Source organism: Sphaeramia orbicularis, chromosome 16 (assembly GCF_902148855.1).
Source record: "Sphaeramia orbicularis chromosome 16, fSphaOr1.1, whole genome shotgun sequence".
Taxonomy (NCBI): domain Eukaryota; kingdom Metazoa; phylum Chordata; class Actinopteri; order Kurtiformes; family Apogonidae; genus Sphaeramia; species Sphaeramia orbicularis.
Genome location: NC_043972.1, coordinates 16248227 through 16273571, shown reverse-complemented (window position 1 = coordinate 16273571; position 25345 = coordinate 16248227). Strand labels below are relative to the sequence as shown.

The 25345-nt window shown below is 35.4% G+C and overlaps 1 protein-coding gene across 1 annotated transcript in view; it reads right to left on the bottom strand.

The window, feature by feature from the left end:
• The window catches only part of LOC115435523 (glutamate receptor ionotropic, kainate 2), a 756602-nt gene that overhangs the window by 167601 nt on the left and 563656 nt on the right, over positions 1–25345 (bottom strand). Inside the window, exon 13 of the mRNA XM_030157991.1 lies at positions 12626–12843. Coding sequence (XP_030013851.1) covers positions 12626–12843 — 218 coding nt within the window. The remainder of the gene's footprint in view (positions 1–12625; positions 12844–25345) is intronic.

Below are 25345 nucleotides of genomic sequence, written 5' to 3'. Positions count from 1 at the left end.
CCTGTGGGTAAATCTACCTTAAGTCAAAACAATTTAACATGTGTTCCACTGACCATTCTCTGATTTTGTTCATATTTCCAGAAAATACCATTCTTCAGTTTTTGAAAGATTTAGGTTTTGAAAATGAGGAGTGATGATGAGGGGTGATTTTACTGCAAAAATGAGTGGTACAGAAAAAGATGCTAAGTTCAATAAGTCATTATTCTTTAACTATTCATGATAGACGCATGAAATTTTTAGCAGTTGTTCTAAAGTACAATATATCTGTAACTTCTGTAAAAGAAGACCTATAGTTTAATATTAGCTAAATGACAGCTTGCTGAAAACTGCTCTATGTGTCTCAACACTGAAGCACAACAGATCTGTCAAACTTTATTAACCCTTAACCCTTTCATGCACGAATTATGAGAACCTTAATCAAGATTTTTTTTTTTCCTGAGTGTTTTTTATTCCTCTTTAGGCATGAAAAAAAAAAACAATGTGATTGAATTTTTTTTTTTTTTTAAATCAACCTGTTTTTCATGGAGTTACAAAAATGTTCACTCAGCTACACCATGAATTTTATTCTTGAAGCAAAGAAACATGTATTTAAAACCCAATATCATAAAGTGATATAAAAACAGTGAAATGAAACCATGTTTAATGCAGCTAATCTGATGTTTTCTCATATTTTAACCTATTCTAATACTAGTTATTACTCGCTTCATGGAGATAATATGCAAAAAATAAATATTAACAATTGATTTCCACTCAAAAACCAATCAAGAACAGTAAAGTTACAATAATGGTATGAATTGCAGTTTATGAGATGATGCTTAAGTGTCCACTGTGTTGGTTGATATGGAACTAAAACAACAAAACCCACGAATATACAAGAGAACAGCTGGAGAATAACTGTCCACTGTAGTGACCACTATGCATGAAAGGGTTAAAGACCCAAAAATCCACCAGCGACCAAAACCATCTACTGATCTAAACTGTTTAATACCTGCTGATCCATTAATCCTATCAATACATGTAAATAATTGGTGTAAAATACAGTTTTTCATCTTTTCATGGTCATCAGATATGACCCATTTGGACGTTCAGAGGCTGCGTAGTTACCGTGGAAACACCGTCATCTTCTACAACTTTGATTCATGTTTTTATTTTTATTGTTTTTAATTGTACTGGTGTTTTTATGTCTTTTTAATCCATTCTTGTATTTTATTCTATTATTTTGCTTTTTCATTCTTCTGTACGACACTGTTTTTAATTGCACAGTTGTTTTATGTTTTTAATCTATTCTTGTATTATTTTATTATTTTATTTTGGTTTTTATTTATTCTTCTGTACAGCACTTTGGTTCACGGTGGTTGTTTTAACCCTTTCATGCATGAATTATGAGAACTATGGTCAAGATTTTTTTTTTTTTTTTTTTTTCCTGAGTGCTTTTAGTCCTCTTTAGGCATGAAAAAAACTATGCGATTGAATTTTTTTTAATGAACCTATTTTTATGGAGTCACAAAAATGTCCACGCAATAGGACACCATGTGTTTAATTGTTGAAGGAAAGAAGTATGTCTTTAAAATGCAATATCAGAAAGTGATATACTGTGTGAAAACTATGAAATTTCTTTTTTTTAATGCCACTAATATGATGTTTGCTCACATTTGATCATATTCACTTCATGGAAATAATATACAAAAAAATGTTTTAAGAAAACTGTCCAACAACAATTAGTAATTGGTTTACACTCAAACATGTTACTGCAGATCAGGTTTATCAAGAACAGCAAAGTTACAGTAATTATTTATATGAATGTCATTGTATGAGATGATGCATAAGCGTCCACTGTGTTGGCTGATATGGAACTAAAACAAGAAAACCCATGAATATATAAGAGAACAGCTGGAGAAGAACTGTCCACTGGAGTGGCCAGTATGCATGAAAGGGTTAAAGTGCTTTACAAATAAAGGAGAGAGAGAGAGAGAGAGAGCAGTTAATTGTTAATCTTCCCCTGTAAGTCCCTTTGGAAAAAAGCGTTTGCCAAATGCATGAATCTAAATGTGAATGTTCACCAGTAAAACCCATGGAGTTTGATGAATGACAGCGGATGGATACACATGGTTTTTGTTCAGTTAACGATTTTTTTTTACCAAAAAAGTCACTTTTTCTTCAGTTTTCTCTGTTTTTTTTTTTTTTTTTTCATATAATAACACTCAAGTTTAACCCTTCCATGCATGAATTATGAGACCCTTAATCAAGATTTTTTTCCTGACTGTTTGTATTCCTCTTTAGGGATGAAAAAAAAAAAAAAAAAAAAAAAAAAACATGCCTAAAGAAAATTTTCTTCTGATCCTATTTTTTCATGGAGCCGCAAAAATGTCCACTCAGCTGGACACCATGCATTTAATTTCTGAAGCAAATAAACATGTGTTTACTGATATATTACGTGAAAACTATGAAAAAAAAAAAAATGCTTATTGTAGGTAACTCATTTATCAGACAGGGGTAGTTGTTTGTTTACTTGGTTTACTAGTTTGTCTGATAAATGGATTACCTACAATAATTATATGTGGAAGACAGTATGAACCTTCACCAGATATTTTTAATGCTTCTAATCTGATGTTTTCTCACATTTTCACACTCTAATACCAGTTTTTATTCAGTTCATGGAGATATAATGCAAAAAAAAAAAAAAAAAAAAAAAATCAACAACTTCTGTTTTAAAAAACTGTTAATTACAGACTAATAACAATAAAAGCAATTGATTTACATTCAAACATGTTACTCTAGATCAGGTTTATCTAGAACAGTAAAGTTCCAGTAATGGTATAAATTGCAGTGTATGGGATGATGCATAAGCGTCCACTGTGTCAGCTGATATGGAACTAAAACAACAAAATCCATGAATATACAAGAGAACAGATTTTCACTGGAAAAATGCAAAACACAGAGGATTATTTCGTAATAAATGTTGTTGTTTTGACATTCAGTTAATGATATATTTTGCTGAAAATGTCACTTTTTCTTCAGTTTTCTCTGTTTTGATATAATCACTTTTGAATTTACTCTGAGTTTTCAAGAAAATCTACATGATCAGTGAATTAAATATAGGGAAATATATGGTTTATACTGAAAAAAACGTAAAATAAAGAAGATATTACAATAATTGGTGAAGTAAAGTAAAGTAAGTAAAGTTCCAGTAATGGTATGAATTGCAGTGTATGGGATGATGCATAAGCGTCCGCTGTGTCAGCTGATATGGAACTAAAACAACAAAATCCATGAATATACAAGAGAACAGCTGGAGAATAACTGTCCACTGTAGTGACCACTATGCATGAAAGGGTTAATTTGAGCATTTATGAACATCTATAGCAGTACGTTAAACATTAGAAAATACCTGATTTTCACTGGAAAAATGCAAAACACAGAGGATTATTTCATAATAAATGTTGTTTTGACATTCAGTTAATGATATATTTTGCTGAAAATGTCACTTTTTCTTCAGTTTTCTCTGTTTTGATACAATCACTTTTGAATTTACTCTGAGTTTTTACGAACATCTACATGATCAGTGAATTAAATATAGGGAAATATATGGTTTATACTGAAAAAAAACTTAAAATAAAGAAGATAATATTACAATAAATGGTGATAAATCACTTAAGAAAGGTTAAATATAGAGAAAAAATATATATATATAATTTTGGAACTACCACAAAAGTAGCACTGGGTCTATAAAACTGGATTAGCTGAAGCACAATAAAAACATTTTACTCTTGTGACTGGGCTGTTTTTTGTTGCATTGACAGAATTTGGACCATAGACTACATATAAAACTGAACAATAATCAGTACCCCACCTTACTGAAGACAAAATACTGCAATTATAAGAGCTGCCTGGACGATTTTGTGGCACATTTGCCTCCAACGTTAAAAAATAAATAAATAAATAAAATGCAGGGACTTAATGTTCGCCTCCCCACCAGCCACCGGATCGTCTCCTCCCATGCGTCTGATCGAGTCTGGAACGAGGTGGTCATTATAACTGTCAGTCAAACCTTTTGATATCATCAAAGCACTAAGTCAGAATAAAACTTCAGAAAGATGACAAGCTGAACTGAAATCAGTCTGATGAAATCTACCTTAAAACACAGAAATCACCTTTAGGAAAAAACGAATTGGATGTGAACTCGGAATTTTTAATTTATGCAAAGTCACACCGATAACGCAGAGTGGGCGGAGTTTAGCGTTCGTAATCAACCACCAGGGGGCGATCGAAATGTTTTAGTGTTGAGCAAGAACTTTAGCTACCGTCAGCTTTCTCATGAACGGGGGGGGAGATTTCTTTCTTTCTATTTGTGTACCTTTATTTCTGATCTGGTTTAAAAATTAGCGACTGAGAATGTATTGTATATACTGTGAGCAACTTTTTTCCGACTTTTTCTGCATTTAACCAATGAGAAATCGATCCTTTTTCAGTGAATAAATCCAATCATAAAACGTTTAATTCTGTCATCATCCCAACTGGAAGATATAGTGAATGAATCTGGGGGTTTATGTTTGTGAAAAATAAAGTTAACATGTTATCGTTGAACCTTTTATATTGATAATAAATAGTTAAAATATTCTCTTTAACCCTTTCATGCATATTGGTCGCTACAGTGGAAAGCTATTCTACATCTGTTCTCTAATATATTCATGGGTTTTGTTGTTTTAGTTCGATATGAGTTAACTCAGTGGATACCTATGCATTATCCCATACACTAACATTCATACCATTACTATAACTTTGCTGTTCTTGATAAACCTGATCTGCAGTGACATGTTTGAGTATAAATCAATTGCTAATAAAAAGTGCGCATATGATAAAATGTGAGAAAACATCAGATTAGCTGCATTAAAAATGTTTTGATTTTGTATATCACTTTCTGATATTCAAAAATTAAACACATGGTGTCCAGTGGAGTGGACATTTTTGGAACGCCACAAAAAATTATGAGGGTAGATTTGTTTCTTTATTGCTTTAACCAAAAAACAAAAAAACAAAAAAAAAAAAAAAAAATTTCATATAAAATAAAAATCAATTAAAAAAATCAATAAAAAAAATTCACTTCAATCAAAGAAAAAAAAGCGTTCAAATGCAAATTTTTTTTTTGCATTCAAACACTTTTTAAAATTGATATTTTTTAGTTAAAGCAATAAAGAAACAAATCTACCTTCATAAAAAACAGGTTTAATAAAAAAAAAAAAATTCAATTGCATTGTTTTTTTCATGCCTAAAGAGGAATAAAAACACTAAGGGAAAAAAAAAAAATTAGATTAAGGATCTCATAATTCATGCATGACAGGATTAATATACATAACCAACGTTTAGAAATGAAATGAAATAATCATGAAAATATCGTGCATCTGCAAAATAATTGTCAATAGAGATGTTACTATTTTGGAGTTTTTTGGTTTTTTTTTCTAAAATCAAAATGCAGTTATCTAAGACAAAATACAGAACATTATCTGAATAAGTGAAGAATGCATAAAATAAGATATTATTCTGTATTGCCGATTTGTAATTAATCAATTAATACAGACTATCACGATTAGGAGATATTATCACATTTATTAATGATTGTATTTGTAGTAAATAAAAAAATAAAAGTCTGTATAAATATTACAGTTTATATTAAAAAAGGTTGATTATGCAAAACTGATTGTGTGTGAGGTGACTAAAATTGTATGTGAATGTTTGTATAGATATTTTGTCAAATACATAGAAAAAAAGTATGATAAAGCAAACGACAGAAAATTAATGTAATTATCAGTTTGTAAAAAGGGGTGGGAGTCTATAAGTTATATTTCTTCCCACTCCTTTTTAAATGCCAAAAATTTTTTTTTGACCATGTTGTATGGTTCTTTGTTATCTGATTCTATGTGCTTGAAAAAAAAGCTACACTAAGACATGTTTGAGTTTTAACATCTAAAACTGTCTTTGTTGTTCAATCTTCTCCATCTCAAATTTTGAAATCCATTGTTTTTTGCACTTATAGCAGCGTGTAATGATTTGAGGTGTGTAAATTACATGTAAAGTGATTTATTTCTTGCTGTTTTATCAATAAGTTAGTGATTATTTAACCCATAAAGACCCAAACAGCCACCGACGACCAACACTATCTACTGATCTAAACTGTTAAATACCCGTTGATCCTCTAATCCTATCAATGCATGTAAATAATTGGTGTAAAATGCAGTTTGTCGTCTTTTCATGGACATTAAATATGACCCATTTGGACATTCAGAGGCTCTGTAGTGAACATAGAAACACTGTCATCTTCTACAACATTGATTCACCAGTAAAACCCATAGAGTTGGATCAATGACAGTGGATGGAGACACAGGTTTATGTTCAGTTACTAATGTATTTTGCTGAAAAAGTCACTTTTTCTTCAGTTTTCTCTGTTTTTTAAATCAAAACCATCAACTTCAATCTGAGCTTTTATGAACATCTACATGATCAGTGAATTAAATGTAGGAAAATATGAAAAAAACAGAAATACAGAGGGTAATTTTTTTAATAAATGTCGATAAATCACTTAAGAAAAGCTAAATATATTGAAAAAATATTTAAGCATTGGATCTTAATGGGTTAATGATGTTATTATTATATGTTCATAGTGTTTTCAACCATATGTTTTCAATTTTCTATGCAGAAAACAAGGCATGAATTTCTTATTTTGGATATACTATGCCTTGTTGGTTTGGTGCCTCCACACAATGTAAACAACCATAAACAGGACTCGCATTATGCAAAGCGTATGTAAACCATAACCCAAAATGCACAAGTGATTTGGACAAAACCATTTCTGACCTGAGGCTGTAAATTATGCCTGCAGAGGGATCTCAGCATAGGTAGGATGATTAACAAGCACATATGCTGCTTCTTACACCAACTGTTGTTTTCATTCGTGTGGTGAAATGATAAAGAGACTGTGCAAGTATCACCACAGCAGTTTTCTAATGAATTTGCGCGAGCATCTTTGAGCGCGAAGATGAAACACGCAAACATATTAATCACAAGTGCGTCCATGTGTGTGAACAGTACCTGTGAATGCGTGTACTTATGCACAGATGGGTGAAAAAGAGCTGCGAAGAAAAAAAAAAAAAAAAGACAGGAAAAAAAGCTACATCTCAAGGCTGTCAGAATGCCATCAGCAGACTGAGAAAAAAAAACCCAGAAGACTAGAAAAGCACTTGGAGAGCACAGACCTCCACCAAGACAGATCAGTCCCCCCCCCTCCCCCATCACCACCAAAATGTAATCATTTGTTCTTTGTGCCACTGTCAACATTTCCTGAAAATTTCATCAAAATCCTTCCATAACTTTTTGAGTTATCTTGCTAACAGACAGACAAACAAACAACCCCCCCATCCCGTCGCCCCCGATCACAACCAAAATATCATCACTTGATATTTGTGCCAGTATCAACATTTCCTGAAAATTTTTATCAAAATCCGTCCATAACTTTTTGAGTTATCTTGCTAACTGAAAAAAAAAACAAACAACCCCCCCAAATCCCCCAATCAACACCAAAATTTTATCATTTGTTCCTTGTGCCAGTATCAATGTTTCCTGAAAATTTCATCCAAATCCTCCCATAACTTTATGAATTATCTTACTAATAGACAGGCAAACAAAAAATCCCCCTGATCACTACCAAAATTGTATCATTTGTTCCTTGTGCCAGTATCAATGTTTCCTGAAAATTTTATCAAAATCCGTCCATAACTTTATGAGTTATCTTACTAACTGACAAACAAACACCCCCCCAAACCCCCAATCACCACCAAAATTTTATCATTTGTTCCTTGTGCCAGTATCAATATTTCCTGAAAATTTCATCCAAATCCTCCCATAACTTTATGAGTTATCTTGCTAACAGACAGACAAACAAAAAAATCCTCCCAATCACTACCAAAATTGTATCATTTGTTCCTCGTGCCACTATCAATTATTCCTGAAAATCTCATCAAAATCCACCCATCTTGATCATCACCAAAATTTAATAATTTGTTCCTTGTGCCAGTATCAACATTTCCTGAATTTTTTTTTTTTTTTATCAAAATCTGTCCATAACTTTATGAGTTATCTTGCAGATTGACAAACAACCCCCCCCCACCCCCCACCCCCCGCCCCCGAAAACCCCAATCACCACCAAAATTTAATCATTTGTTCCTTGTGCCAGTATCATTATTTCCTGAAAATTTCATCCAACTCCTCCCATAACTTTATGAGTTACCTTGCTAACAGACAAACAAACAAAAAATCCATCCAATCACTACCAACATTGTATCATTTGTTCCTTGTGCCACTATCAATATTTCCTGAAAATTTCATCAAAATCTGTCCATAACTTTATGAGTTATCTTGCTAACTGACAAACAACCCCCCCAACCCCAATCACCACCAAAATGTAATCATTTGTTCCTCATGCCAGTATCAATATTTCCTGAAAATTTCATCCAAATCCTCAAATAACTTTATGAGTTATTTTGCTAACAGCGACACAAACAAAAAATCCCCCTGATCACTACCAAAATTTAATCATTTGTTCCTTGTGCCAGTATCAACATTTCCTGAAAATTTCACCCAAATCCGTCGATAACTTTATGAGTTATCTTGCTAACAGACAAACAAACAAAAAATCCCACCAATCGCTACCAAAATTGTATCATTTGTTCCTTGTGCCACTAACAATATTTCCTGAAAATTTCATCAAAATCCATCCATAACTTTATGAGTTATCTTGCTAACTGACAAACAAATAACACCACCCCCCCCCCAACCAAACCCCCAATCACCACCAAAATTTAATCATTTGTTCTTCATCCCAGTATCAACATTTCCTGAAAATTTCATCTAAATCCTCTCATAACTTTGAGTTATCTTGCTAACGGCCACATAAACAAAAAATCCCCTGGATCACCACCAAAATTTAATCATTTGTTCCTTGTGCCAGTATCAACATTTCCTGAAAATTTCACCCAAATCCGTCGATAACTTTATGAGTTATCTTGCTAACAGACAAACAAACAAAAAATCCCACCAATTGCTACCAAAATTGTATCATTTGTTCCTTGTGCCACTATCCATATTTCCTGAAAATTTCATCAAAATCCATCCATAACTTTATGAAGTATCTTGCTAACTGACAAACAAATAACCCCCCCCAACCAAACCCCCAATCACCACCAAAATTTAATCATTTTTTCTTCATCCCAGTATCAACATTTCCTGAAATTTTCATCAAAATCCTCCCATAACTTTATGAGTTATCTTGCTAACTGACAAACAAACACCCCCCCAAACCCCCAATCACCACCAAAATTTAATCATTTGTTCTTCATCCCAGTATCAACATTTCCTGAAAATTTCATCAAAATCCTCCCATAACTTTTTGAGTTATCTTGCTAACAGACAGACAAACATAACCTCCTTGGCGGAGGTAAACATAGAAGAATACAGTGGTGAGAAATCAAAGTTTGAGCTAAGAGATCAGGTACTGGGTAGTTTAGAAACTTGGCTGGATTAACAGCCATCCTTGATATTCAGCAGGTATTCAATATGATCCTGCACTGAGGGGATTACCAAGCAGAGTGTTGGCAGGGGCAGCACTGTTACTGCTGCATGGTTTCAGGCAATTTCACTGCAAAAACAAACAGAAATATTTGATCATGGTGACACTGGGCTCCGTGGTTTACACTGTCGCCCCCTCAGCAGCGAGGTCCTAGGTTTGTATGCTACCGTCGCCTCGAGCCTCTCTGTCGGGGGTTTGCTGTCTAAAGACACGGCGGAGGAGGTGGCAGCTCCTGGTTCCATGTAGGTGTAAATGTGTTGATCTATCTATACAGTCCAGTGATAGTTGGTGACCATGTGAACATGCCAGCGGGGTTTTAAAGATCTTTATCCTTTTTTTAGCGGAGCAGTCAGGGCAGGAAGGTCAGTCCAATAATGACCCGGTCAGTGCATCACACCAAAAATATAAAAAACGGACAATCACGGCACAATGTTTAATTATTATATTATTTGCAAGAGGTTATGCTTGAGGTTTTCATTTATAGATTTCACCCCCACAATGCACTCCTATAGCATCATCAGGCTGCTTTCATTCTGTTCTCACGTACATGTTGAGGCCCAAAATGGAATCTGGCCCGATTCAGAATCGGGCCGGCCCAGAATGGAATTCTATTCTCGGCCGGCCTAGAATGGAATCCTGCTGCTATAATGTTATTTTTATACCATGTTTAATGCAAATGATCTAAATTCCATAATTTGTCATAATTTTACATTTTCAGTCTTACATACCTTGAGTAACTATTGTCAATTTCAGTCGATTTCACTGTACCATATATTGGTGGGGAGTACCACTAGGTTCTATTTGTAAATAAAGTGTATTATAGTTTACAATTAAAATGTTGTTTGTTTCATTTTTTTTCACATATTTGCAAATTCCATGTATTGATTTTGTAATAATTTAGATCATTTGCATTAAACATGGTATAAAAATAACATTATAGCAGCAGGATTCCATTCTAGGCCAGCCTAGAATAGAATTCCATTCTGGGCCGGCCCGATTCTGAATCGGGCCAGATTCCGTTTTGGGCCTCAACATATACATACAGCTGTTTATGGTTTGACATTTGATACAAAGCACCGACGAGCTGCACAAGTCTGATAACATTATTTCTCCACGTGTCATTAAAATGTGACAGTTAGGGTTAGAAAATGAAACTTATTTCCAAATTAACACTACGTGCTTGACACCAGTAGAAAAAAAAATTATTCCAGTTCTGCTTATTGGTCACTAAACACCAACACTTTCTTTTCTGCAAAGATACAGTTGCAGAAAAAAATAGTAGACCACCCTTGTTTTCTTCAGTTTCTTGCCTGGTACAACTAAAGGTACATTTGTTTGGACAAATATAATGATAACAACAAAAAAAGCTCATGAGAGTTTAATTTCAGAGCTGATATCGAGACATTTTTCATGGTTTTCTTGATAATAACCAAAATCACTTCAGTTCTTACATCAATATCTATGGCATTGTACTGACAAAAACAGTACTTTTAGGCATTCCACGTTTTCTTTTCTGTCTGTTTTCGTCACATGATACATGCAAGAGTTAGTGCTTGATTGCATAACCAATGCTTTTGATAACTTTTGAAAGTCTAATAATTTTTCTGCAACTGTACATATAACTGCCATTAGCTGTACAGGGTGGGGAAGCAAAATCTACAATATTTTGAGGCAGGGATTGAAAGACAGTGTATGACCAATTAGTTTATTGAAAGTCATGAGAATTTATTTGCCACAAGAAAATTTACATAATAGAAAATGTTTTTATTCTATGTGTCCTCCTTCTTTCTCAATAACTGCCTTCACACGCTTCCTGAAACTTGCGCAAGTGTTCCTCAAATATTCAGGTGACAACTTCTCCCATTCTTCTTTAATCGTATCTTCCAGACTTTCTCGTAATAGTTTTGCTCATAGTCATTCTCTTCTTTCCATTATAAACAGTCGTTATGGACACTCCAACTATTTTTCAAATCTCCTTTGGTGTGACGAGTGCATTCAGGAAATCACACACTCTTTGACGTTTGCTTTCCTGATTACTCATTTGGGCAAAAGTTTCTGAAAAGGTATGGATAATAGTGTTAGGTATGATTATGACATCAATATATGTTTGGTTTCAAAACAATTGACGTAGTGCCTGCTGAGAAAAAACAACTAAATGTTCATTGTAAATTTTGCTTCCCCACCCTGTATATGCTTCTAAATCAAGCATAAATTCAACAACATCCATGTATTTATATAGCTAGAACGCATACATAACATCATAATAACAGCAAAAAGTTTGGCCAAAAAACCTCCAAGACAAAGTAAACTGCATCTGGGAATCTAATTAGCTGTAAGTCATTTGTTTTGGTAGTTAATTTTACCTCTGGACAAGCTGTTTAATTATTGACAGTAGAGGCAGCATCCACAGGTTACATGATCACAGATGGAATCGTTCTCTCAGTGGATTAAACGTAATCCATCAGGGACGCAGGGCGCAACTCAGCCTTTACAGACAGTTGTATACAGTGCAATTAAGTCACGATGTGAGAAATGTAGGTTTCAGTGTACTCGGAATCCAGATTTCTAAAGCTTACATACTTTAAACATCTCTTTATCAAACTTGTCTCCAATCGCATTCATGAAAAGTAAGAATGAATAGTTCTAATGTGTTGTAAAACTTTCTGAAATGTATAAATTTATGGATTGCCAGGTTAATAAATCTCAGGCATAATCAACAGAAAAGACTGACCTTGTTATTGTCTGACACCCATACGCTGACGTTAAATAAATATACAGAAGAGAATAATGTAGGTGAAAGTGGGCCGCCTTGTCTAGTCACAGTCTTCCAAGACATAATATAAATTTTGCAGTTTCTAAAGCGCTTGCAGTTTGTGCTTTAAAATACCATAGAGGTAGGTTTTCACTTTAGTCTGTGCCTTGACAAAACCACTTTGTGTCTCTCTATAGTGTATTCGTTGGTAATACAGAGTAGCCAGACGAGCTTTAATAACATCAACTGTGTCCTACCTTGAAGAAGGTCATGGTGGAGCCGTCCTCTACCACGCCGTACTCTATCTTCGTCTGCTTGGCCAGGTCGTCGGCGGAATCGATGGGCGACTCCATCCTCTCCACGGTGAGGAAGGCCGCCAGGTTTGCCGTGTAGGAGGAGATGATGATGAGTGTGAAAAACCACCAAATTCCTCCTACAATTCTGGTGGAGAGGGCTTTCGGCATGAGCTCAGATCCTGAACGAGAGGAGCAGAGGGAGGAGGGGTGAGGCCCGGTTCAGCACTGAGCAGGAGAGGGGGCAGCACCCAGGCTGAGCCGGGTCAGGCCGGGCCGAGCCAGGCCTCTGGACCCGCTGCCTGGATCACACGCTCAGACACAGACAAGTCAAGTGGACAGAGTGGGCAGCAACGAGGCTGGACCTGACTGTACTAGATCTACGCTGGTGATGGTAGTCACACTTCAGTTATGGTGTGGTCAGTCTGACTGTTTGACTAGCTGGGTTTCCATTACCCTCAGAAATATGCAAAATGTCAATTGTGCAATATAAAACTACTAATGGGAACATCGAAATGTCGCAAATACTGTCACAGATCGCAAAAAAAGTTTTTCCACTCTCATGAGGTGGTTTTTGAGACGTTCGATATAGAAGTACAGCACAAAAGTGTAATGGAGACACTTTGTGCATTTTCATACATCTGTGCACGGTGGTTTTGCTCAGGCCAAACGCCTCACCTATGACCCTGGACTCAGAACATGTGGTTCTAGTTTGTATCAGACAACAGACACTTGCTTTTGTGTAGGAACCGCTTCCTGAGGGCATGACAAGTCTGGTGCCACGAGAGGTTCCATAACATCACACAGTTCATTTAATGTTGCCCAGGTCTTTGGGAAATTCTAGATCAACAACTCCTTAGTGAATTCCTGATGTACAATTCTCTCCAAGAAATCCATTCTGCATGGCCGCTGTTATAAATAAGGACTTTGCCTTAGGATGATTATATGTTCCATTCTTTAATTTAAGACAGTCACTGCATTAGCAGGAGATCAACCGACACTACAGTACCAACACCGTGGAGGTTTATTATGAAACTCAGTGCGTCCATCTTCCTTAAGGCGGCCTTACACTGTACGAGTTTAGAGACGATTTCTCACTCGTGCGACTATTTCTGGGATCGGGCCCAATGTGCCTCTAATCGTGTGTCGTGCAGTGTACATGGGGTAAAGAGAAGCGATTAGCACCTCACGACCACCTCATGACCAGCAATCGTGCGTTCGCAAGGAAAACGGAGCTGTTTGAAATCCTGCTTGCTCCTCGTGAGTGTATCGCATTGTCAAAGCAGTGCCATGAACCGATGTGCCTCAAATTCTCACACTGTGCATGTGCAAACACAGACACGTACAGTAGCGTAGAAGCTGGCTATTGTCCTTGTGCAGTTTAGCTGTTGCAGCTTACCTCTAGTTCCCTTCGCTGTAGGACTGACAGCCTATACTGTCCACGTCTGGCCAACCAATTCCTGCACCAAACACATCGTTGTCTTTTCTTCTTTTTTGATTCCTCACAGATAATGGCACATATTACCAAAGCAGCTCGTTGGTTTTTGTTTAGCACTACCATTTAGTGGCTCACGCCAATACACAATCGTCTATGCACTCTTACGGATTCCTTGGTATTTTAATGTTGTATTTCCGGATACAACACTCGACCATGTGGTGCGTCCTCTGGTGTATGGTCCTACAGTGTGAGCAGTTAGGTCGCATATGAGCGTCGGTCCGTGCAGTGTGAGAACATGAATCGTGAACCTGACTGTACGACTGATTCGCACAGTTTGAGATGGAGCTGCGTGCAACGATCAAAATAATCGCACAGTGTATGGCCGCCTTTAAATAACTGTTTTGCAAGAACTATGCAGTATTTTACAAGAATTACAACATGTTGCGAGATGGGACTTTACTAGAATCACACATCAGAAGCCAAACACTCTTCTATGGAAACACCTACAAATAGCAGTTGTAGAAATATTGCTTTTATTTTGCCGAAAACTGTAATGGAAACCCAGCTACTGTTGAATGCCTGATGTCCAACATTTTCAAGATAATTTACCACTCAAGTCAACGATAAATGATTTTAAGAGTGTGGCTGGAGGTCTGAGGCTTTTATTAACAGCCAGTTAATCATTAATATGCTAAGTACAGAAAAACAAATTAATCTGGTTAGAAATTGCTAACTAACCAGACCAAGCAGATGACCACTTTTTTTTTTTTTTTTTTCATATTATTATCACAGCAACAAATGCACCTTTCATAAATTTGATAGTTTAATCTATTTATCTTTTGTGTTGTTTTTTTCCCCATTGTTTTTATTTGGGTAATAACATATATCTTCCATGGTTATTGTAATATGTCTATCATTATATCCTCTACAAATGTTTAATGTCTGTTACTCGTATGTGGATGCAGCGCCATCGGAAACCTGAGGCAAATTTCCCTACATTGCCACAATAAAGTGGCTCATGAATCTGAATGTTGTCGGACAGGAAAGCCTTTTGTCAGTGCTGGATATACCTCATGAAATCAGGAAATTGCTCCAACATTACTGTACAGGATGGAGTTAGTTTAGCAGTTAGCTCCACTGTCAACATCAAAATACTTGAAATACGTATAAGTTTTGGGGGCTTTTCCAGCTTCATTACCTAAGATTAAACTTATTATGGAAGTAATCATAAAATAATAAAAGTTAACTGAAAATAAAGTCATCTAAAGTACCTATTGACACTAGTTGCAATAAAACATATTAGCATTAGCATTAGCATGGTGACATTTGTTTCTTCATGGGCTCTTTGGTTAAATCCTGTCACTGCCAACTTGGTAATTTTAAGGCCAACATAATGTCAAGATAGAAACCTATTATCTTATGTCCAACTACCTTTTTGAAAAACAGAAATAAAAGCTAACATTTTTTATAAGGACATTTTGATACTTTTTGCAGAACAGAAGTTTAACAAGCTTTTTGAAAATTGCTGAATGATAAGTCGGTTTAGACTAAGGTTAATTTGACATTGCAATTAATGTTTAAATATCAAGAGACAGAGTGTGTAAAATAATGGACACAGTCTCCATCAGACTTTACCATAATAATATAATGCAGGTCTTGTTATTTTAATATATTCATCTTAAATAGAGACACATACTCATGCTAGTAAAATGTCAAAAATCCAGAAAACTTTGTACATGCTTTTACCACTTATCCTCCATCATTGCTTTATTTGTGCTTTTTTTTCCTCTACACTTTACTAAAATCCACCGGCATTTAATATTCTGATGTTGGATTTCTGACAGAATTTTACCTCAGGCTATCTTTGGTTACAAATCACACACAGCAGACGTGTCTCAAAGTGAGACCACTATTTTAAATTGGACCAAAGATTTTATTAAGTTACTTTTATGAATGTTATCATCTATTCCAGACAGCAGAAAACTCCAAAATGTAAAGGGGCCTTAACTTTCTCTCTCATCTCAAAAGGTTTTACACTTGGTCACGAGTGCATGTTTTTAAGTTTAACACTGATAGAGTCTGCAAAAAGTTTGAGGGATTTACTTTATATCAGTTCGTAATTTAAAAAAAAATAGTTGTTACAGATGCTGGACAAATCAAGCCCATGTTTTTTTTTTTTTTTTTTTTTTTTTTTTTTTTTTAATCAATTTTCTTAACAGTACACCATCTGTTTCTTTTATAACAGCACAAAAAACTTCAGCTAATGCTAATAATTTCATTCAGAATGTATGCAGAACATTGAGGAGAATAAGTATGTGAGAAGAGTGTGTGTGCATGTGTACGGGGGGGGGTTGTTGTCCGGGTGAAAGAAGGTGGGCCTGGGTTATATCGGGACTGTTCTACTCAAGCGGCTTAAGCAATTGAAGGCTGGGATTTTGCACATTCACTGAGAGGGAAAGCTGATAAAGAGTCAGGGAGAGATAGGAGGTTAAGAACTCTGTGCTCCACTCCCTTTGTGAGAGACTCAATCTGCTTTCTCACTTTTCATCAAACTTTCTTTCTCGCAGTCCCTTGAGTGAGCTGTCTGGTATAGGGAGCATGCAGGGGGAAGACATGACAGCCCACTGCAGCTCCAGCAGCTCCCACCACTACAGATACGGCAAAGGAGAGGGAACGGGAGGTTGGAGAGTCCCCTCTTTTACTGTTAAACGCAGGACTATAGCAGGTACGCGGGGGATTATCTTATTTTTTTTATTTGACCTTTATTTAACTGGGAAAAAAGAGCCCAACCTCTTTTTCAAGGGAGTCTTGGCCAAGAGGCAACATGAAATACAACACAATAGTCGCTTTTCCATTGACTCTCATAGGGCTGTACAATTAATCGAAATTCAATTACGATTTCGATTATTACACGCAACGATTACAAAAATTATGTAATCGAGAAAAAACGATTATTAATTTCGAGTCGTTTTAATTCACGCGCACGCAAGCTCCCATGAGCTGCTCTGCCCCGCCCCCCTCTAAGCTACTGCTGCCAGCTAGCCGGCAGGTCCACCCCAAGAGGACAGTTGTACCTAGCGGTCTGGAAAAATGGCAGGAGAATCACAGCAGAAGTGCTTGGTAAACAAAAAAGGCAAGTCCAATTCAATTGTATGGAATCACTTTGGGTTTGATGAAGAAGACGAAGAGCAAAAACACATCACGTGCAAAAAGTGTTTCGTAGTTGTGTCCGCACCGACCGCTAACACAGCAAACCTTTTTAACCATCTAAAGTTTAACCACCGCCACCTTTATCATATTCTTTATCTTATGAAAAACTAAAACGCATAAAAACAACTTCGTCCGCAATGCAATCTTCAGTCTCCGAATCTCTTTACGCTGCAACTCCCGTATTAACCTAACCCTAACCCGTATAACCCTAACGTGCATATTCTACAGGGTGTCCCATAAGTCTCCATACATTGGAAAAATAAACGTTTCTTGATATAAACCATTTTTATTTATATAATATGCTCTATATGACTGCCATTTTGTCGGGAACACATTTCAATGCGTGTCCTCCACTGCTGAAGAACTATAAAGAAGAAATATAAAGAAATACATGTTAGAACCATATGTATTATGTCTCCTATGTATGGAGACTTATGGGACACCCTGTAGATGGCTGATGTATACAGAAGGCCTGAACTGAAACCTCACGGTACGCCACTGAATTTACTATGTTACATACTACATTGAACATACTTGAATTTATAATTTGCACTTTACGTGAGTTTTTTTTTTTTTTTTTTTTTAATTGCTACAGTTCTATTGCAAGTCTATAGCAGTTTAATTACAGTGCACTATTTGTTTACAAAAGGAAACATACTTGAATTTACAGTACACTTATTTGGATTCAAAGATTTTTTTGTTTCGTACAAAAGGGAAAATACTTTGTTTTAGTGGTTAAAAGCTTTATTTATGTTTAAAAAGTATATTTTACATTGTTTTGCAAGAAAAAATAAACAACTTTAAGGTTAACAAATGATCGTTTTTAATAATCGTGATTTCAATCATTGCTAAAATAATTGTGATTATTTTTTTTTTCCATAATCGAGCAGCCCTAGACTCTCAAATTGCGTAAATATAACTTCCGCATAATAACACTGGTTTACAATTTTTTAGAAATGATTTACTTCAGACATTAACCCTTTCATGCATACTGGTCACTACAGTGGACAGTTATTTTACATCTGTTCTCTTATATATTCATGGGTTTTGCTGTTTTAGTTCCATATCAGCCAAAACAGCGGACACTTATGCATCATCCTATATACTGCAATTCATACTGTTATTGTAAATTTGCTGTTCTTTATACACCTAATCTGCAGTGATATGTTTAAGTGTAAAAAAAATTGCTTGATATCGTTATTAGACTGTAATTTATAGGGTTTTTTTTTTTTTACAAAAACGTGTTTTTTTTTTCCATATTATCTCCATGAAGTGAGTAATAACTAGTACAGTCTACTCTCGTTATACCACCAACTTCCGTTCACGGCCAAATTGGCGGTATAGCGAAAATGGCGTTACAACGGGTTGCGTCCATAGAAGAAAGATGTAAGAAAAAAAATAGTCAAATATTCCTCTGTGATTTCAATTGAATAATCATGGCCATACTGCTTTTTTCCCCCCTCCATTATTGTGCAAAACCCACACTAGTGTATTCATTATACAGTCTACTCTCGTTATAACGCCAACTTCCGTTCACGGCCAAATTGGCGGTATAGCGAAAATGGCGTTACAATGGGTTGCGTCCATAATGTGCATGTCTTTACTATATGATGTCTATGCTGCCTCCGTTAACCCGTTCTAATTGCGTTTCTAAATAAATCTTGATTCTGTTATGTTGTAAGGGATCATTTAAAGTGGGGAAACATTTTAAGCATTATTATACCGTGTCGGGAAATGACACCCCATCATCTTGAGGCTTTGGCTTAATCCCACGTCCTCTTCCCGACATCCTGACCTACTGAGTGTTCTGCGATAAATGAACGGTGGCCGTTCCGTAGACCTACTCGTAGCTTGTCGCGATCAGCGTCTGGCGCGTTTGTTTCAGTGCATTGTTAAAATTTATGTGTACTCGATGGCAATCACGCTGGCGGTATAACGGTCGGGAAATCAATGGTATAAGTGTTGTTTGTGCATGGAACTGGGCTGGCGTATGGCGATAGGCGGAAATGGCGGTAGCTAATGGAATAATGCATTGGGGATTTTTGTGCAATGGTTTTGGTCGGCGGTGAGCGAAAATGGCGGTATAACGGCGGGCGGTTTAACGAGAGTAGACTGTATTAGAGTATGTTAAAATGTGACAAAACATTGGATTAGCAGCATTAAACATGTTTTTATGACACAGTTTTCACACAGTATAGAAGTAAACACATGTTTCTTTGCTTCAAAAATTAAACGCATGATGTGCAGCTGAGTGGACATTTTTGTAACTCCATGAAAAATAAAGTCATACTTTTTTTTTTTTCTTCAATTGCATTGGTTTTTTAATGCCTAAAGAGGAATAAAAACACTTAAGTTTTTTTTCCTAAGGTTCTCATAATTCATGCATGAAAGGGTTAAATGTGCTAAATGTTATGTATTTTAATAAGATTAATTGGAAAATAAATGACACAAGTGCCGGTTTGCTGATGTTTTCAAGGTATATGATAAAGTGTTATTACACATATATATTGGTTTATGTACATTTATATAATAGTTTTATAAATCTTCCACTAAATAGAACCTGTAAAGTGAATGTATTCTAATGTGCAGACAGTGTTTTGAAGTAGATCTTGTAGCTCTGAGACAAATATTCCTTTTGAGTCAAACCCATTCTCTCGTTAATTCTTGAGTTTCACATTTTGACCCAAGGCTGTATCTTGGAAAGTTTAGCCAACCAGCATTTTTAACTTGATTTTTCTTTATCAGTGACTCTCATGTGGTAAAATTTCATTACTTTTATTCTGGAAGCATTTTCCTTGTAGACCAGTGTAATTTACCTAATGGAAAAAAAACAATTTCGCCAAAAGTCTCATTTTGCGATTACAAGTTTTTGCGCTGGCAAGAGGTGGTTTTTCTGGCGTACCGCAAATGGTATATCACGCAAAACTGCAATGGAAAGACCTTTTTTTTCACAACTAGTGTCAGGTGAATTAAAAAAACGGATGTTGACGGACGTTACAACAAGCCAAGAAGAAGAAGAAAAATGTTGCGGTATGTGTGGACACACCAGGAAACCCAATAATTTTTTAATTTAGTACGAGATAGAGGGGTAATATATAATAAGAATGAATATATCTGTAAGTCAACACCATATTTACGTTTGTCGTCATGTTTATGGAATGACTTCTCGTGTCATCTCGCGATACTAAATAAACAAATCATCGCATTTGTGATTTAATGGAAAAACCAACATTACGCACTTCTGTTTTTTTCGACATTTAGTAAATATACACCATTGTACCTAACAGGAATCAAGTCACAAGTTTCATAAAGTGTGCTTATCAATCTTATTTTGGTATTAATTATTCTATTTTGTGAGAAGATCAAACTTTTCAAAATCAAATTAGCAAAAAAACCTGACCTGATTGAGAATAACAGATGTCATTTTTGGATTTAGCGGTGCAAAATGGTCCTAATTCAGTTGAAAAAACCATTTTTTTGTAACCCAGTGTTATTATTTCCATATAAGACAGAATGCAACACACTCCAATTCCTTTAATTTCCAGCATTTCCTTCCCCCCAAAGTTCTTGTATTATCTCTAACAACACAATATAAGTTAAAACCAAATGCTTTTTAATATTACAGCACTTTAATAAAAGCTCAAAACCCCTTAAGTGCTTCAAGTGTACCTGTATTGGTCATTCTTATGGCATTAATTGTGTTTTGTGCAACACTTATAAGCAAGGGAGAAGCAAATTTAGTTAAAAGTCACCCTAAACGCACCACACCGGACCTTTTTATTATGTGAATTATGGGCGTGGGCAGAACCTATGGGGAGCAGCTGTAAGTGACATACTCACATTGATTCCAGGTGATGGAGTACAAGTAAACAAGTAGCAGTCAGTGAGCAGATTAAATGGAAAGTATGTGTTTGTGCTTGTTGTTTGTGCTGCCGTAAGCTTAGCATTCCACCACTGTCCAAGGGACGCAACCCAGCCCCGGCCGATAATGTGTCGCATTAGTCTAGTGTCTGCTGCACGGGGTCAGTGACCAGTCCATCGCAGCCCAGGTAATTGGACAATACTACGAGCTTTGGTCACTACCGGTGTTGGAAGAACCCATAAAGGAAACAACATGACCATGACTGACTATCGGAGCGGTGACTTAGTACTTGTGCGGTCATGACATTGGGCTATTACGCAAGTTACTGGATGGAACCGCTAGCATGATACATGATCTTTTGAGATGGCTAGCAATGAAAATTCACTTCAGGCACCCTTTAACAAAGTGTGTTTATTTCAGACTCAGTGGCACAGTGTTGTGGTCAAAAAGGTTGATTGAGTTTCTCTGGTTAAATAAGAATAATAACACTGGTCAATAACAAATTTATTGTTTAAGTTTTTTGAGCTGATTTAGGATAATTTTGGTGTGCTGAATCCAAAAATCACATTAATTTTGCTCAATCAGGTCAACTTTCTGAACCATGCTACATATTGGCTTTTTAACATTTTTGCTTACATTGATGGGCATTTTCACATCATATGATAGAAAATTCTTTCATATTTCTTGCAATAAACGAGTTCTGAAGATTTTACTTTTGCCAATTTATGATTAGTTTTTTTTTTAATATTACAGCTTCGACTAGAAGATCTTGCCTGACATATTCTACTACATCTGCGGTGAATACATAATAAATAATAAATACATCCTGTTAGAAAATGATTTTTTTTCTCTTAAAACCTATTTTGGGTGAGAACTATATAAAAAAATCAACTGATAAAGTCACAAAAATGTAATCAATTTTGTGAGAAGATCAAATTTTTCAAAATCAAATTAGTAAAAAAAAACCTGACCTGATTGAGAAAAACAGATGTCATTTTTGGATTTAGTGGTGCAAAATGGTCCTAATTCAGTTGAAAAAACCTAGACAACTTGCAAAAAACATTTTTTTGTAACCCAGTGTAATCACCTGTATATATCCTATATTGCCTGTATATATACTTATCTGTTGTACATATTCCTCATCTGTAGTGTAGAGTAGAGCTGCAACCGATTAATCGACTCAAAGTGATCCAAAAAAAAAATCATTCAACCATAATTCTCCCAAATCGAAGCTTTGTTTCCTTCATTTCTCTGCTGTTAAACATTGGTTCCACTGTTGTGTTTCACAGGGACGCTTATTGTGACGCACAAAGAAGCTTCAATTCAGGAAAACTGCAATAGAATATCTCCCTTCATTCAATTCCAGTTGATTAATCGAATCAGGACTTTTTGCATTGACTTCAAGCACCTTGTCGATTAATTGGTTGCAGCTCTAGTATAGAGTTAGCTTTTGTATATTTCAGTAGTTTTTGTAGTACTTTGTAGCATATGTATATTTAATATCTGATCCTCTAGCTTTTTGTACATGCCTACATTTTTTTTTAATCAATTTTTTAATTTATTTTTATTGTGCATCTCTAAAAGTACAATACAAAAAAATAAAGAAATTCACATTTTAGGATTCAAGATTTTGTGACACACAAAGTATAACACCCCCAGAACCGACGGCGACCCCCATACCAACCCAACCTGGATATCAAAATGCAAAAACCACTAATAAAAACAAATACAACATGCCTCCATTTTCAGTATTTGTGTGTTATTTTATTTTATTTTTTATTTTTATTATTCATTTCTGGAATTTCCCCTTGTGGGACTAATAAAGGCGTATTTTATCTTATACAGTCTTTTTTGCACTAAGTGTTTTTGCTGTTAAACAGAACAGAGCTGATACACTGATTGTCATTATTAACCCTGTGACACTGACAATAAAGATCTATTCTATTCTATTCTATTCTATTCTATTCTATTCTATTCTATTCTATTCTATTCTATTCTATTCTATTCTATTCTACAGGGTGTCCCATAAGTCTCCATACATAAGAAAAATAAACGTTTCTTGACATAAACCATTTTTATTTACAGGGTGGGGAAGCAAAATTTACAATATTTTGAGGCAGGGATTGAAAGACAGTGTATGACCAATCAGTTTATTGAAAGTCATGAGAATTTATTTGCCACAAGAAAATTGACATAATAGAAAATCTTTTTATTCTATGTGTCCTCCTTCTTTCTCAATAACTGCCTTCACACGCTTCCTGAAACTTGCGCAAGTGTTCCTCAAATATTGGGGTGACAACTTCTCCCATTCTTCTTTAATAGTATCTTCCAGACTTTCTCGTAATAGTTTTGCTCATAGTCATTCTCTTCTTTCCATTATAAACAGTCTTTATGGACACTCCAACTATTTTTGAAATCCCCTTTGGTGTGATGAGTGCATTCAGCAAATCACACACTCTTTGACGTTTGCTTTCCTGATTACTCATATGGGCAAAAGTTTGTGAAAAGGTATGGATAATAGTGTTAGGTATGATTATGACATCAATATATGTTTGGTTTCAAAACAATTGATGTAGTGCCTGCTGAGAAAAAAACAACTAAATGTTCATTGTAAATTTTGCTTCCCCACCCTGTATATAATATGCTCTTTATGACTGCCATTTTGTCGGGAACACATTTCAATGCGTGTCCTCCACTGCTGAAGAACTATAAAGAAGAAATATAAAGAAATACATGTTAGAACCATATGTATTGTCTCCTATGTATGGAGACTTATGGGACACCCTGTATTCTATTCTATTCTATTCTATTCTATTCTATTCTATTCTATTCTATTCTATTCTATTCTAGTAAAAAAAAATATCGTTTTGTTCCAAAGGAAATGAAAAATGAATCACAGCTCATGGTAAGAAACCACATAAGTTCTCACATCTTTGCACCGACTTCCACTGAGTCACATTATAATTGCTGCCAATCGGTTTGAGGTCATCGCTCATTTGTTAGACTTTGAGCTGAATGTGTAACTCGTCTAATTACTCAACCACGTGTTACCGTTGTATTTCCATTGAATCGGTCTGAGAAATGACTGAACGGACTAAGAATGATTAAGAACAACCGCTTTATAAATGCGCAGTCGTATCCTCGGAGCACAAGTTAATTCTTTCATAATCTCAAGACGTGAAAGCTCGGTTATTGTGACAACGAGTTAATTTATCTAATTATCTCAACAAAATGAACTTTGTTATCTCAAGATAACAGATGATTAGTCTGTTATCTTGAGGAACATCATCTTATTACGTGTCATATTTGTCAGAAATCAGGAGCGCCGTGTCAGAATGCATGTCTGGTGTCTTGACAACTGATTTAAGATGAAAATAGGCTGAAATAATTATCCTAGACAAGATGTATTCTCATGACAAATTATCTTGTTATCTCAAGAAACTGTAGTTTTGTTTTCTCATAATAAGTATACATGTAACTTGTGATCTTGAGGGAACACCACTTAAAAAAAAAAATTGCATCCACAGTCTCTGCCTCCATAAGAGCCTGTATTTACACTCATCTGCTTTCATATCTTTAAAGCATGCATAGAGGCATGCAGTGAAGAGCTTATTTTTGCAATAAGTTGTTAAGGTCTCCTACAAGTGGTTCAAGACGTTTTAAATTTGTCTTTAAAATTAAGAAGATGTTCCAAAATAGATAAATGTTGTGCAGCTAAAAACAAAACCATTAGTGGTCTTTTAAACATGCTGTCTGTTTAACCCAGGGGTGTCAAACTCATTTTAGATCACAGGCCAGATTCGGCTAAATTTGATCTGAAGTGGGCCGAACTAGTAAAATAATAACATAATAATATATAAGTAATATCAACTCCAAATGTTTCCCTATGTTTTAGAGCAGGGGTGTCAAACTCATTTTAGTTCAGGGGCCACATTCAGCCCAATATGATCTCCAGTGGGCCGGACCAGTAAAATGATAACAGTGAAAAAAGTAAAATTATATTATGATCAGGTTTACATTGACAAAGTTTCCTTAAAAATCTGAATTACAAGAACAACTTGAATTGTCTTAAGAAAAATAAGTGCAGTTTTAACAATATTAAGCCTCCGTTTATCAGTTTATCATTTACACATGTGCATTACAATCGCACAAAACATTTAGTAACAGGCAGAAT